At 36.7% G+C, this 13,560-nt stretch overlaps 1 protein-coding gene across 1 annotated transcript; it reads right to left on the reverse strand.

Annotated features, from left to right (window-relative positions):
* Positions 1-932: 932 nt before the first annotated feature.
* Positions 933-2,678, reverse strand: LOC140754564 (alpha-(1,3)-fucosyltransferase C). Its single transcript, XM_073089608.1, has 2 exons — positions 1,717-2,678; positions 933-1,266 (listed from the first exon to the last, which is right to left on the reverse strand). The coding sequence occupies exons 1-2, from the start codon at positions 2,652-2,654 to the stop codon at positions 933-935; spliced, it is 1,272 nt and encodes a 423-aa protein (XP_072945709.1). The 5' UTR covers positions 2,655-2,678.
* Positions 2,679-13,560: the final 10,882 nt, after the last annotated feature.

The raw sequence follows: 13,560 nt of genomic DNA on the forward strand, positions 1-13,560 counted from the left end.
GGTTTGTTTAAAGTTATCCAATATATTCACTTATATCTATTATAGGTGCTTTGAACTTTAATATACATAATTATCTATAGATCTTTATATAGGTTAAACAAGCTCGATTTTTGTCACCTTCGAGACATTAAAAGTATTGTTCTCAAACGAAACTGTTGACATTTAAGGCGCCTTTTTCTTAAGGAGGTCATTGTTTGCCACGGGGCTAAACTTATTATATTCTTACAAAGCCTTTGTTCTCACAAAGCGAAAGGCTTAGCTGCAAAAGCAATTTTTACGCTCGCAAATCTAGTTAAACGGTAGCGAGCTGCAATTCTAAAATTTATAAAATTATTTAATTCGCTGTTTTTTCTTTGCCTACCCGGTAGTGTTCTGTTTAATGTGGTTCTTCTCAAAAAACGAAAAGAAACTTTTTCATAATACACCTCAAATGTAATGTATTGGAAGGTACTAGAATTAGTGTGATTCGACCAGGGAGGTTCCTCTGGCACACCTATTTCTACCGTGAAGCAATTCTGGCGTTTCGGTGGAAGGGTGTAGATAAAACAATCATCTTAGTCCTCGAGAAGTGTAAAGCATCTATAAAATGGATCTTCAGGTCTAATCTAACCATTCTGCTGAAATGCTGGCTAATAGAAGAATTCTGTAATTAGTTTCTCTAAAAAAAATCTTTTAACTCTTTAATTTAGATAGTTGTTACCGCTCACAAAATTAAAACATTAATTTTAATGATTACACAACTCTAAGATTATTATGTTTTAAAAACTTAAATGTGCTGTCCTTTTTATATTAAGATATTATTATTGTAATCTTTGATGTTTAATTAAATTATAATGCGTTGAAAAAAACAACAGCTATAGAGCTATTAGAGTATGTACGAGAAAGGTTAAAGAAAAAATCCCTAAAATATTTCCATTTAATAATATATTAGTTTAAATTAAATGCACCGTACTATTGATATACGAGAGAACCTCAGCCAATTCCTCTGCCCCTCTAGGAATACATCTGTCGTACAAAGACCCAGGGTACCACCACTTCCTAAATTCTTTATAGACACTATAACTACCAAACTTCTTCTCATCATTGAGATAAGCGCAGAGCTCACAAATGCCTCTAAACTCCTCAGTTTCGTGAATAGAATAGAACTTCTTCCAGGAAAAGTAGCTGTAGTATAAGTAAGGGTTCCTGATGATGTAGTCCACTTTTGCTACTAATTGGTCCAACGAATTCGTCTTAACCTGAATATAAGAACCATCTGGGAGAAACCTGTAATAAAGAGTTATCATTAACGACACTAAAACTTAAACAGATTTGTGATCTTACGTGTAGATCACAATAGAAATCAGAAATAGAAATAGCTTAATTTTGTTTTTATTATTTTTATATCCCATAACATAAAAGATCACGAGGGAAATTAAACATAATTTAAATTTAAATCACATGTTCTTGTCTATCATAAAACATATTTTAATTCCTAAAGATTAATTTAGAACTTAAGAAATTGTAAGTATTTGCATCTTACATATTGCTACAATATTAATACATTATCTATACTGCTTTTAAAAGAGAATATTAATAGGGACTTGGTGGATTTTGGTGGTACCGCAATCCAATCACCAATATCAACAAAATTTATGAAAATTTTGTGTAATTCAAAATATTCGTCAAAATATAATTTATAGTACTTCAATATACGAGTATAAAATGTAAATGTACCTGTGATAATCCGCTCCACCGTGAACGATTGGAACAGCGTCATGATGGTAAGCTTTAATTACTTCTTTAGTCACATAATCTTCTGCGAAACTATCTTCATGTACGAGATAAAAGTAGTACTTCTTTTCTATATCCTTAAGGCATCCATGAATAGAACAATTTAAATTCCCACAACCATACACGTCAAATTCTAGAAGATTCATTTTAAACTCCGTTTGTAAACTTTTTATAAGTGTTGCTTTATTATATTTAATATTACATTTCTCCAAAATCATTGCCGCAGCTTTACGTTTCGGCTTCATAGCATCTATTTCTTTGTCCTCTAATATATTTAAATTATTCGTCCAGTTCACATTAAGTTTCGGCGCCACAACGTTCCCTTGCAAATCCGTAACTTCTATAAACGGACTAACGATATCCGAATTTAGTTTATAGGTCCAAGTCCAATTAAAATAATTATCGACATTAACATTACAAACGGGACTGTCATCCGAGGATTCCATGCTGTAAAATATGTATTTCTGCCTCATTGATCTTGATTGTGGTAAATTAATCTTCTTCCAGTCTTTCACAACAGAGATATCGAATATGATAGCATCAAAATTTTTGTAATCTCCTCTAAGCATTTTCTTATTGGTCGTCAAAAAACAGTTGGAGAATTCGCATCTGTGATCGGTAAATATTTGTTGACCTTCGGGTGAAGATTTTTGATCGTTTGATTGGGTCCAAACCAAAATATATTTTAAATCTTTATCAATTTCACCGTAAACGTCAAAATCCATACTTCTTAGGTCTTGTGAATCAGAATATTGTGCTCCCAAACTTGTATATGCTGTATGAAAGGTATAAAATGCTAAAACAGCGTACAAAAACAATCCTGTACAACTTATAAGGAAAAATAGTTTCGTAAACGTTTCTGTTCTTAGAACAAGGTACATTTTACTGTAACTGTGTTACTTCGAGTCGAGCTCAGAAGACAATGGAGAAAATCTCTTCAGTAAATATTGAACGAGTTGTTACGTTTCATCAGATGATTGTCAACAAGAAAATTCTTTTAGTGATAAATAAACATTATTGAATGGAACGGTCATAGCGTCGATAAATTGCAAACAGTAAAATAACGGATGATAAATTGCTGTCAGATTCTTCGTATTTTTAAGGCAATTAAAATAACTAGCAAGTGATAGGCTAGTAGTTGAAACTCATATAATTGCTAAACGCTTCTAAAATTTCTCAAGTTATACGCCTATTATATAACTATCTATTAGAAATTAATAATCACTTGCTGTAACGTGAGGAACTTAAGACTCCCAAGAGTTCTTAAAAAAAGTATTGAAACTGCATTGCACTTGACTAGCACTGTGGAGTACGGCCTTAACTCCTCTCATTGAGATAAGACCCGTGATCCAAGGCACAACACAACCACTCTTCAGACACTGATATCACTCTTCAGATGCATCAGTTAAATTAAGCTAACTTTATTTCTTTCTTTCTTTCCAAGGCTGTGCTTTTCGTAGCCGAAAGGCTTTCAAGAACATTTCTCTATCAGTCGATGTCTCCCTCTATTTGCTAAGACCTGTTTCGTTAGAGGAAGTATGTGTTTCCATTGTACCATACTATAATGACGTTGTCGTTATCAGTCACTTTATTTTTATTTACTATTTTTATTTATTTATTTATTCACTCAAAACTTACATCTAACATTACAGGCCAACCTAATGCGTTAGAGTAGTGAAATTAATTAAAATATTGATAATCATACTAAATATTAATTGTTAATAAATACAAATTACATCCAAAATTCAAATATATTAAAGTAAACAATAGTGCAAGAATAATAATAATGTAAAAATCCAATAAAATGTCAAACTATAATATCAATACTAGAAAAATAAATCAAATGAATGTCAATAATTAATTAATTGTCAAAATTACAATAACATAATACATAATAACACATAAATTAATACACATGTCATGTCATAAATTAATACACAAAGACATGTCAAGGAGAATAATAAAATAATAAATTAATAAAAACATAACATTCATTCAACTACATTAATTATAATTCCTAAAACGAGAACAATTTACAAAATATCGTAGTGAACTCGTCCAGGGAGTAACTAAAAATATCCGCATGGCATGCCACTGCGTTGAGCGCTCGCAGCGCCCGCGTAAGCGGCGCGTTGCGAGACAAGTTGGTGCGCGCGGGCGGCAACGCCAACAGCGGTGGCCGCCGACGGCGCCCCACTACGTAATCTGGCGCACACAACTTTATTTCTTCCAGAACAGCAGGACTATCCAATTCACCTCGCAGTACCCTTACCAGGTACTTTGCCAGGGTTAGCTCCCTCCGTGTTTCCAGTTTACTGTATCCTACCATGCCTATTACAAACAAGGTAGGATACAACAAAGGATAGCCCGGATAGACCCCGTACATTTTTAGGTATAGGAACCTGGTAAATTTATTTTGGATTCGTTCCATCATTAATTTATACTAAATCTCACTCGGAGCCCATATAACCGAATTACACTCCAAATGACTCCTTACCAAGGCTTCATATAAGGCGCGCAAAGCATCGAAGTTGATGAAACTTTTCGCTTGCCTTAGTATGAAACCGAGATTTTTGTACGCTTTTTTGCATACTTCGGTTATATGGTCTCGGAAGTTAAGATTAGAGGTAAATTAAATTAAAATTAAACTAGGATGATAAAAGAATATGATTTATCATAAGTACTTATATGAATTGTAATGGTATACTTTTTCTGGTCAAGAGTTTGAATACTAAAAACACATCTCTAGTTTTCCGAATTCGCAAAGAAATATTACCAATTGCTTAAGTTATCAAAGACAATATCAAAAGGAAACCTAAAACCTTTCTTTTATTATACAGAAGTGGTAAACGAGGCATCACCACACTTGATGGTAAGGGCCTAGTAACTGTCGATACCGCCCATGGACATAAATACATATACTCAATGTAGAAAACCTAGAAAACTATGTTGGAACTCGGCGTCTTTACAACTATTTAGACACTTGGGAGGTGGCAAGAGTGGGAGCTCGTTGGAAATCTCGGAGTCCGTATTGCTGAAGACGACCACCGAGAGAGTTTTAGTGAGTAAAAATCTATCCTTTTACGCTCCCATAGTCTATTAAAAGTTTGCTTCGTCACCAAGTGACGCCCACACGGCCCACATATCCTTTTGAATGTTTCCTCCATCACCAAAAACTACTTATGAATTTGGCATTTATACTATCCGTCACTCCATCTCCAAATATAACATCCGAATTGAAATCGGACAGTGGAAACGCACACAGCTCTTTGCATGTAGGACGTGAAGTCTTCGGCAAATATGGACATCGCGTATGAAGTCAAACAGAATTACGTATTCCATAAAAATATACCCTTTCGCGCACGTGACAAGAACGTAAGCCTGTAGTTATTTACACTGAATGCGTAATGACTTCCTAAGGAAATGATATCATGATGTTCTGATTTTACAATCGCGACTTTTCTTCGAGTATCCTTATAATAAAAAAAACTAGTGTGAAGGTGAAAGAAGCTCTTGTGGTTCATTACCGGCGGCACTACCGCCACACCTGTTTATAGCTAGTCACAGTAGTGTTAAGCGCTAGTGTGTTCTGATTTGAAGGGTGTGGTAAGGGAGACATACATATCGAGAGGTTCCAGCTTAGTCTTCAGGGAAAGCGTGACATTTATGGTCGATTGGTAGATCTTATGTAGGAGTCTAATTCTATGGCTTAAATATTTATGGCGCGTAGAGCTGCTGCAATCGAAACTAGGAGTTCTACTATTTCTTAGACAAAACTAAGTAAATAAAGTTCCTACATTTATGGCCTAATACGAAACTACTCGTAGAAGCCATGGATGGACTCAGATTAAAAATAATAAATGATCATTGGTTTACCTGGCGGGGCGTCAAACCCCAGAATCATCTGTGCCTCAACATTATGATGAGCGCTGCACCGCAACAATCGTCATATGTTTAGGTAAAATTCAAATTATATTCTATAGTGGTACTCTAAAATTACAAATATGTAAAGTGGATTACACTTATCGCATAAACGACACCGTTTACTTAATTTACATAAATATCTTAAAAGTGTCATAATAAACTTCAACGTTCGTTTAGTTTATTAATGGGAACATGCAATACTTTGCGTGTCAGGTCGAGATAAGAGTACTCGGTAACACCTCATCCACAAATTAATTTCGAACAAAGAGTTCCATTGACCGTAGTCAAGTTGTGAGTGCTTGAAATAAACCGATTACTTTGAATAATTAAATAACTGTTGTTGAAATTTTATTCGTTGATACAGCCACAGAGTGTGGAGCTACTAGAAATGACGAAGTGTTATGTGTGAGCCTGCAGCCTGTTTTGTTATTGCTAGGTACGTATCTCTTGTCCCTGTAGTACCGGGACCAGAATAGGGCTACGGTATCCCCTGGCTGTCGTAAGAGGCGACTAAAAGGCTTCCGGGGTTGTGGGCAGCAAGAGTGGGGAGCAAAAACCGTCCAGCAAGCGACCCCGAGAAGAACAGCGGTTTGTGTGGTCGCATATCGCTCCCCCCAGGGCAGAGCCCGATGGAAGGGCATCGCGTTAGGAGGACTCCAGTTGGGTTCCGTTGGAGATCCCGGAGTTCTCCACCAAACGCTCAGGACGGCCACCGGGGGGGTTTTAGTGCGGTAAAAGTCCCTAATAACCCGGCGTCACTCCCATGGCATCGGGTACCTTTGGAAGGTTTCCCCCTCGTCAACAAAAAAAAAAGTACGTATTGATCAGAACATGCTTTGAGGTTTCCTGGTTCGATTACCGGTCAGCGATTTCAGGTTGAATTCGTGTTTACACAAACTTTTTGACAAGCTTCTGTGGTTTACATTTATGAAATCATAAATCTGTTATTAATCCCTGATTAATGGATCTTTCATTAGATTTTTGATTGGCTAGAATTGCGTTGCCACACCCAACAAAGCACTAAGTCGCCAAGTCGCCCCAAGTTTACTAGTTATTAAAAAAAAATACCGCACGCTTTTGGTCTTCAACAGAATACATACGAGTATAGTATGCTTAAGACCGGTGTTGCCGCCGCAAAGGAATCATAAATATTTCAATATTTTTTTATATTTAAAACTCAACGCTGGGATAATTATTTCATTTTTAATTATAGAGTTACACACATTAACGTGGAATTACGTTCATTTTCTTCGCATATTGTTCATGTTCAATTAGAAATTGTTTTATTAGTTGTGACACTGCATAAACTAAAACTTAAATAAGACATGTCTATTTAATTGTATAATCTATGGTTAAAGCTGTGAAGTTTGATTTTCGATAAAGTGGGATTATTTTCGATCATCGAAGCTTCGTATTGTTGACCTCGCGAATACTGTCCAAATTGGGGCCAAGTTTAATTGAGTTTATAACACTAAAATGCCTGAAAACAGAAACATTTTCTTTTTTAAATCGACTTCTCAAAGAGAGATTATCTATTTATTTATTAATCGCGTATATTTTTAGAAGAATGAGTAAATGAGCATGATAAAAGAAAGTGGTCAAGCAGGTAGTGGTCGTAAGCTGACTATAAACGTAAACGTAACGTAAATAAAACACTAAAATAACTTCAAAGGCAGTGATGGCATAGTGCTTGAAACTTGACCACTTATCAAGGATACGAGGTTCAATACACAGGTAAGCCTTTCATTTTACAAATCTATGTGCGCATTAGAAATTTATTATCAATTGCTATAATTGTGACGGAAAACATCGTGAAAACCCTACACATCTGAGAGTTCTTGAAATCAAAGACATTTGAAATCTACCAATTCACAATTGGTCAGTGCAGTCTATATCCTTTTTTGTTTATTTTCTTAACGAGGGGGAACCCTTCAAAAGGTACTTACCCGACGACGTGGGAGCGACGCCGGATTACGTGGGATTTTTACCGCACTAAAACCCTCCCCGGTGGCCGTCCTCAACACTTGTTGGAGAACTGGATGGAACTGGAACTGGATCTCCAACGGAACGCAACCGGAGTCCTCCAAGCGCGATGCCCCGATCGGGCTCTGCCCTTGGAGAGCAGATTTCGCTCCTCCCACACAATCTGGTGTTCACGACAGTATAGGACCACACATTCCGCCATCTTTCCCGGGTTCGCTTACTGGACGGTTCGAGCTCCCACTCTTGCCGCCCGCAACCCCGGAAGCCCCCTTTTAGTCGCCTCTTACGATAACAAACTCTTACTCAAAAACTTAAAAAAAAACCAGACACATTAATCTATCACGAAAACACCCAACTAAATCTAAGATGTCACACGAAACTGACACTAAAGTCGGAGGCATACGACCTATTTGCACAGGAGATTAAGCCGCAATCCAGGTATTACGGGGATAATTACTCAAACGAGATAATTACCGCCGCAAATACACCTGGCACAGACTTAGTCGTGTCCGGCGGAGAATCAGATTAATAGAGTAATTAGACATTAAATATAATGATACTATATTTATACTCGTATATAACATGAAAGACGTTTTTTAACCCACAACTCCAATAGGACTATAGTATAGTTACAGGATAGTTATAGTAGGAATTAAGGTGGTAGAACCCTTTGTGGTTCGACTCCGGCGGCACAACCGCCACACTTATTTCTACCGAATAACAGCACTGTTACGCGCTGCTGTGTTCTAGTTTGAAGGATGTGGTTAGACAGACATACTTTTCCGAGGCGTTTCAGCCCTCAGGCACGCCTGTGGCCGACCTCAGATAGGAATATCTAATCCTGTCTGGGGTTGATTATATCGATGTTCATGGGCGGCAGTAGCCATTTACCATCAGGAGGACTGCATGCACATCTGCTACTCCCATATTATGAAAAAAAAGGATTCCCTGTGCCGTGGACACACACAGAACAGAAACAGAAATCTAAATTCGTCGCTTAGATATCTGTTTGGACGGGGATCGAACCCGGGACCCTGTGTATCAGATTTCTATGGTCACCGCTCCGCCACGCGGGTCGTCTGCAAACAGTCTTTTTTCTTTTTATTGGGAATTAAATTTATTTTATTATTAAATTATTTTTTATTTATTTATTTTTTTGTATTCATTACAACATCTCAAACTATTTCTCAGATTCGAATCCCAAACACATACTCTTTATTTTTCTAACTTATTTCCTTAAACATAATTTTGGATTTACAAACAATAACCGAAAATCATAATAAAGGTCAACATACCCTAATAACGGTGTCTATAAATTCCGTCTCCAACATCTCTGAGCGACCGCAGCACGGCATCCGTCGCGCTCGGCATCTGAGACATTCTGCACGGAATGCCGGAGTTGAGGCATTCCGATGGCTGTCCAATGAAGCTCGATGGATTGATTAGAGCCCAACTATTCGACACTATTATTATTTTAGAATATTGACTTTCTGTACATTATCATGTACGGTAAATATGGATGTGTGTTTATTTGGAAGAATAATCCTTAAAGTATCATGCAGAAGTCAAATGGAATCGTCGTGTGTGTGTTTTTTTTATAATATAAGAGTAGCAGACGAGCATTGATTAATAATCAATGCTTTTGATTGATTAGATCTCAACTATTCGACAATATTAGTATTATAATTCATAATCTTGACTTACTCTAGATTGTTATGTAAAATAACAATATCTACGATTTTTTAAATAAAGCTCATTAACGCGGTAAAGCTCATAAAGCTCATTCGACAGAAGTCGAATGGAATCATCACGTAAAGAAAAAACATTATGCCCCCTCAATGCGGCTCTCTCTCTGTCTTTTTAACACGCTTTTATTAGCTCGGGTTGTATCTATGTATGTATGTATATATGTATTTAACGGAATCTTTAAGCTCAATTTTTCCCGTTTCCAGAAGCTTGATAAATTTTAAACTTTGCACACGTATCGAGGAACGATGACTATGCAATAATTTGATAACAGTTTCCAATTATTCTTATTAGATTCATTAATTCCCCAATTTATGAGTTGGTCACTGACTAAAAAATGAGAAATGAATCAATCAATCATAATGAGTTGGTTCAAAATAAAATTATAATAAAATTTATTTTATTAAAATAATAATTCAATTCAGCGTAAAAAGCGTGGGTCGCATTTTACTGCGGTACATAATTATTCTCTCATAGATAATTGCCAATAGAATGATTGTATCAGTATCAGTATTAAGCATGTATTGTTATACCTAGTTATAAGCTTTCCTTGTATACATTTATTTATTATCATTTAAAATATCAAGCACCCCACATCTTCTGTTCATTGTAATCATAATCTTGAGTTATATTATTTTATTGTTACAATTTTTCAATGCAAATTAAAGAAATGCTTATTGTCTCTGATCACACATGCATCACGTAAAGAAAAAACATTATGCCCCCTCAATGCTGCTCTCTCTCTGTCTTTACGTAATCGTAACTTCACTTGTATGTATGTTTCGGACTTGTAAGTTAAATCTTCCCAGTATCCATTTGAGCTAAAATTTTGCATGTTTATAATAGTGCTTTTGAAACAAAGCAAGAGTGACATTTTGACAGACGTGCTTGTCAAACGTAAAGGTTCCACAGACCTTTGAAGTTTGAAAGTTTTAATTTAAAATCGGCCTAAAAATAACTCAAAAATATGTTTACACTTTCTTTTTTAATATAGGAGTAACAGAAGAGCATGCCGTCCACCTGATAGTAAGTGACTACTGGCTCCCATGAACATCCGTAATCAATCCCAGATAAGATTAGATACCTACCTGAGGTAGCTTACAAATGCTACCTGAGAACTAAGTTGGAATGCCTCGGAAAAGTATGCCTCCCTTACACCCCCAACCAGAACACAGCAACGTTTAACACTGCTGTTATTAGGCAGAAATAGGTTTGGAGGTGCCGCCAGATTCGTACCACTGAGGCTTCTACCTCATTCACCTTTGGCCAATTGTTTTCTTTTTAATTTCCTAGGCTTCCACTGCAACAAATCATACATTAAGCTAATAGCAATCGCCCTAATCCCTTAAGTATGTACATATATCACATGATTACTCAGGACATTGTGATAAGTAATCAATCAAGTGCTTTGATTTAAGTGGTCGGAACAACACAAGGTAATCAATACAGGTAAGAAATTAAGCAGTGATAACACAGTTGGATCGCGGTCAAGCGATGAGCCCGAGGTTCAATTACCAGGCCTTTCAATTACGTTTGTCTAATTTTTCAAAGTTGACATTATTTATCACTTACCCTAATGGTGAAGTACAACATCGTTAAGTACTTTCAATGGGTACCCGAAGTGGAAGCGACGCCGTGTTATATGGGATTTTTACGGCACTAAAACACCCACGATGGCTGTCCTCGACGCTTGGTGGAGAACTTCGGGATCTCCGACGGAACACAACCGGAGTCCTCCAAGCGCGATGCCCCGATCGGTCTATGCTCTGGGGGAGCACTCTTCGCTTCTCCTACACCATCTGGTGTTTACGACGGGATACGACCACACATACCGCCGTCGTTCCCGGGGTCGCTTACTGGACGGCTCCCACTCTTGCCGCCCGCAATCCTCTTATAGTCGCCTCTTACGATAGGCAGGGGATACCGTAGCCCTATTTTAGCCACGTACTATCCATTGGGCTGCGTACCCTTTAGCTACTTATATAAATTGACATTAATTTGATACCCAAATTCAAAAACCACAGTATACATAAATTCAATCGCCTAAACACAGACCACCCAGAACATCTACACAATCATTCAAATGTTTACCCCACCGGGAATCGAACCCAGACCCATTTACCAGGCTGCTTACATCAAAAGAAATAAAAAACAGTGACAATCATTAAACACATAATATGCAAGGTGTAGGCGGCGCCATAAATCGTCTGAGCATCTTCGCACCGCGGACCAATTAGTGCAAGATGTCGCCATTCCGCGGGACCGCGTTATGCAGTAATGAGTCAGTATGAAATAATTTTTAAAACTGGATGAGGTAGAGGTAGGTAACTTTTAAAAATTCTGAATTTTAACGACTCGACAACTAAGATCGGGCGATAAGTGACAACAATTGTATAAAAATGTATGAAATATGCCATGCGATATAATACATATTTAAATATTATTTTACTTTATCATCATCATCATTAAACCATTACGGCCTTACTGCTGGACACGGGCCCTTTCAGAATGATAAGGATTATTTTACTTTATGCTCACACTTAAATAAGCTATCTTCGTATGTAAACTTTGGCAAAGGGAGATCTCCCGCCGGGCTAGGTGATCATACCCGGGGACAGCCGATCCGAACCGAGACTACGACACTCAGTAAGATGTTAAGAAAATTTCGATAGCGTGATTCAGAATACATGCCATATCTTGACGAGTAGCGGCAAGTCCCCACAAAACCATTAGACACCGAAAGAAACTCAAAAAATCAGTAACACTTGTGAATACTCTTGAATTGCCATTACATTTATAACAGCTAACTAAGATGACGTCAGACAAAACAACTTATGCATTATCACAATATTTTACATAACCCTAACACATCATACTTCTATTTATTTTTTATTTAACAGTGCTCAATGATTCAAAGTACTGGTTATGAAATTGTACAACCCAAATTGTAAAATTTTATAAACTTTTAGTTTCTTCATACAGTTGGTTCACTTTCGCATAACCCCGTCCCAAACTCTGGCATCGCGGCGAGTCGACTCTAGTTTTTAACGAATGCCGTGAAAGCCTTAATTACTTTCACAGTAATTAATATGATTTAAACATCTGTGAAAAATAAAGGTGTCTCGGGTCAAGTGCTACTGTACCTACTACATTTAGTTTTATTTTGTACTTAAAACTTTACTTAATTACTTTAAACAGTTTAACAAGTTGTTTGTTAATTTTAATTTTTATGTATTACTGTAAAACTTTACTTAAGCAATTTTAAGTTTAAGTTTGTTTATTAATTTTAGGTTTTACAGCCGTGAAAAATATAGGAATTTTCATTAGAGTATCAATTATTTCATTTATGGGAATGTTTTAAACAGTTCCCGTAGCGACAGGGTAGCTTCTAAAAGTTAATGTTCTGGGACTCTATGGGTCCAAAAAGGGACTTTAGGGTTCATTTAAATCTACAAATAAGCAACATGCCAAACACGTACCGCGGCAGACAATACGTTTTTAACAGACCTCGAAAAGGAGGAGGTTCTGTATTCGGTTGTGTGTATTGTTCTCCTATATTATTTGTATTGGCGTATTTATATCTGTCGTTACACGGATACTATATATAACTAGCTGACTCGGGAAACGTTGTGTTGCCATATAAGTAAATAAATGTTTAAGGTGAACCCTTATCACTTAGGGGTATGAAAAATAGATAGAAGCGATTCTCAGACCTACTGAATATGCATATAAAATTTGGTGAAAATCGGTAAAGTCGTTTCGGAGGAGTACGGTAACTAACATTGTAACATAAAATTTTATATATAAGATTTATGTTACTGTAGTATGGTCACTGTCGCTCATGAACACCTGTAAGAAACTCCGTAGTCGCATAAACGGAAAGTCAGCTAACATCCACACCTTCCCACAGAAACGCAAAACTGCTTCACGCTAAATATGGGTGTGGTGACGGTATCTTCTAGGCGAACAATAAGATTCTACCACCTTTCACTACATCACTACAAAAGTCCCCGACATAGGACATTTAAATTGAGTGTATTTAACAGAAATCGCCCGATAAAACGAGTAAACGCTTTATAGTTCAAATAACAGATGCAAATTTGCACGCCATTTTCTTTTTCTTAAAGTTATGAT

Source organism: Epargyreus clarus, unplaced genomic scaffold, assembly GCF_041222505.1.
Source record: "Epargyreus clarus isolate Ecla_fem2 unplaced genomic scaffold, WU_Ecla_fem_2.2 ptg000029l, whole genome shotgun sequence".
NCBI lineage: Eukaryota > Metazoa > Arthropoda > Insecta > Lepidoptera > Hesperiidae > Epargyreus > Epargyreus clarus.

Coding starts and splice junctions, on each gene's coding strand:
- LOC140754564 (XM_073089608.1), bottom strand. CDS start 2,654: ATGTACCTTGTTCTAAGAACAGAAACGTTTACGAAACTATTTTTCCTT. Junction 1,267..1,716: donor GGTGGAGCGGATTATCACAG/GTACATTTACAT, acceptor TCTTTATTACAG/GTTTCTCCCAGATGGTTCTT.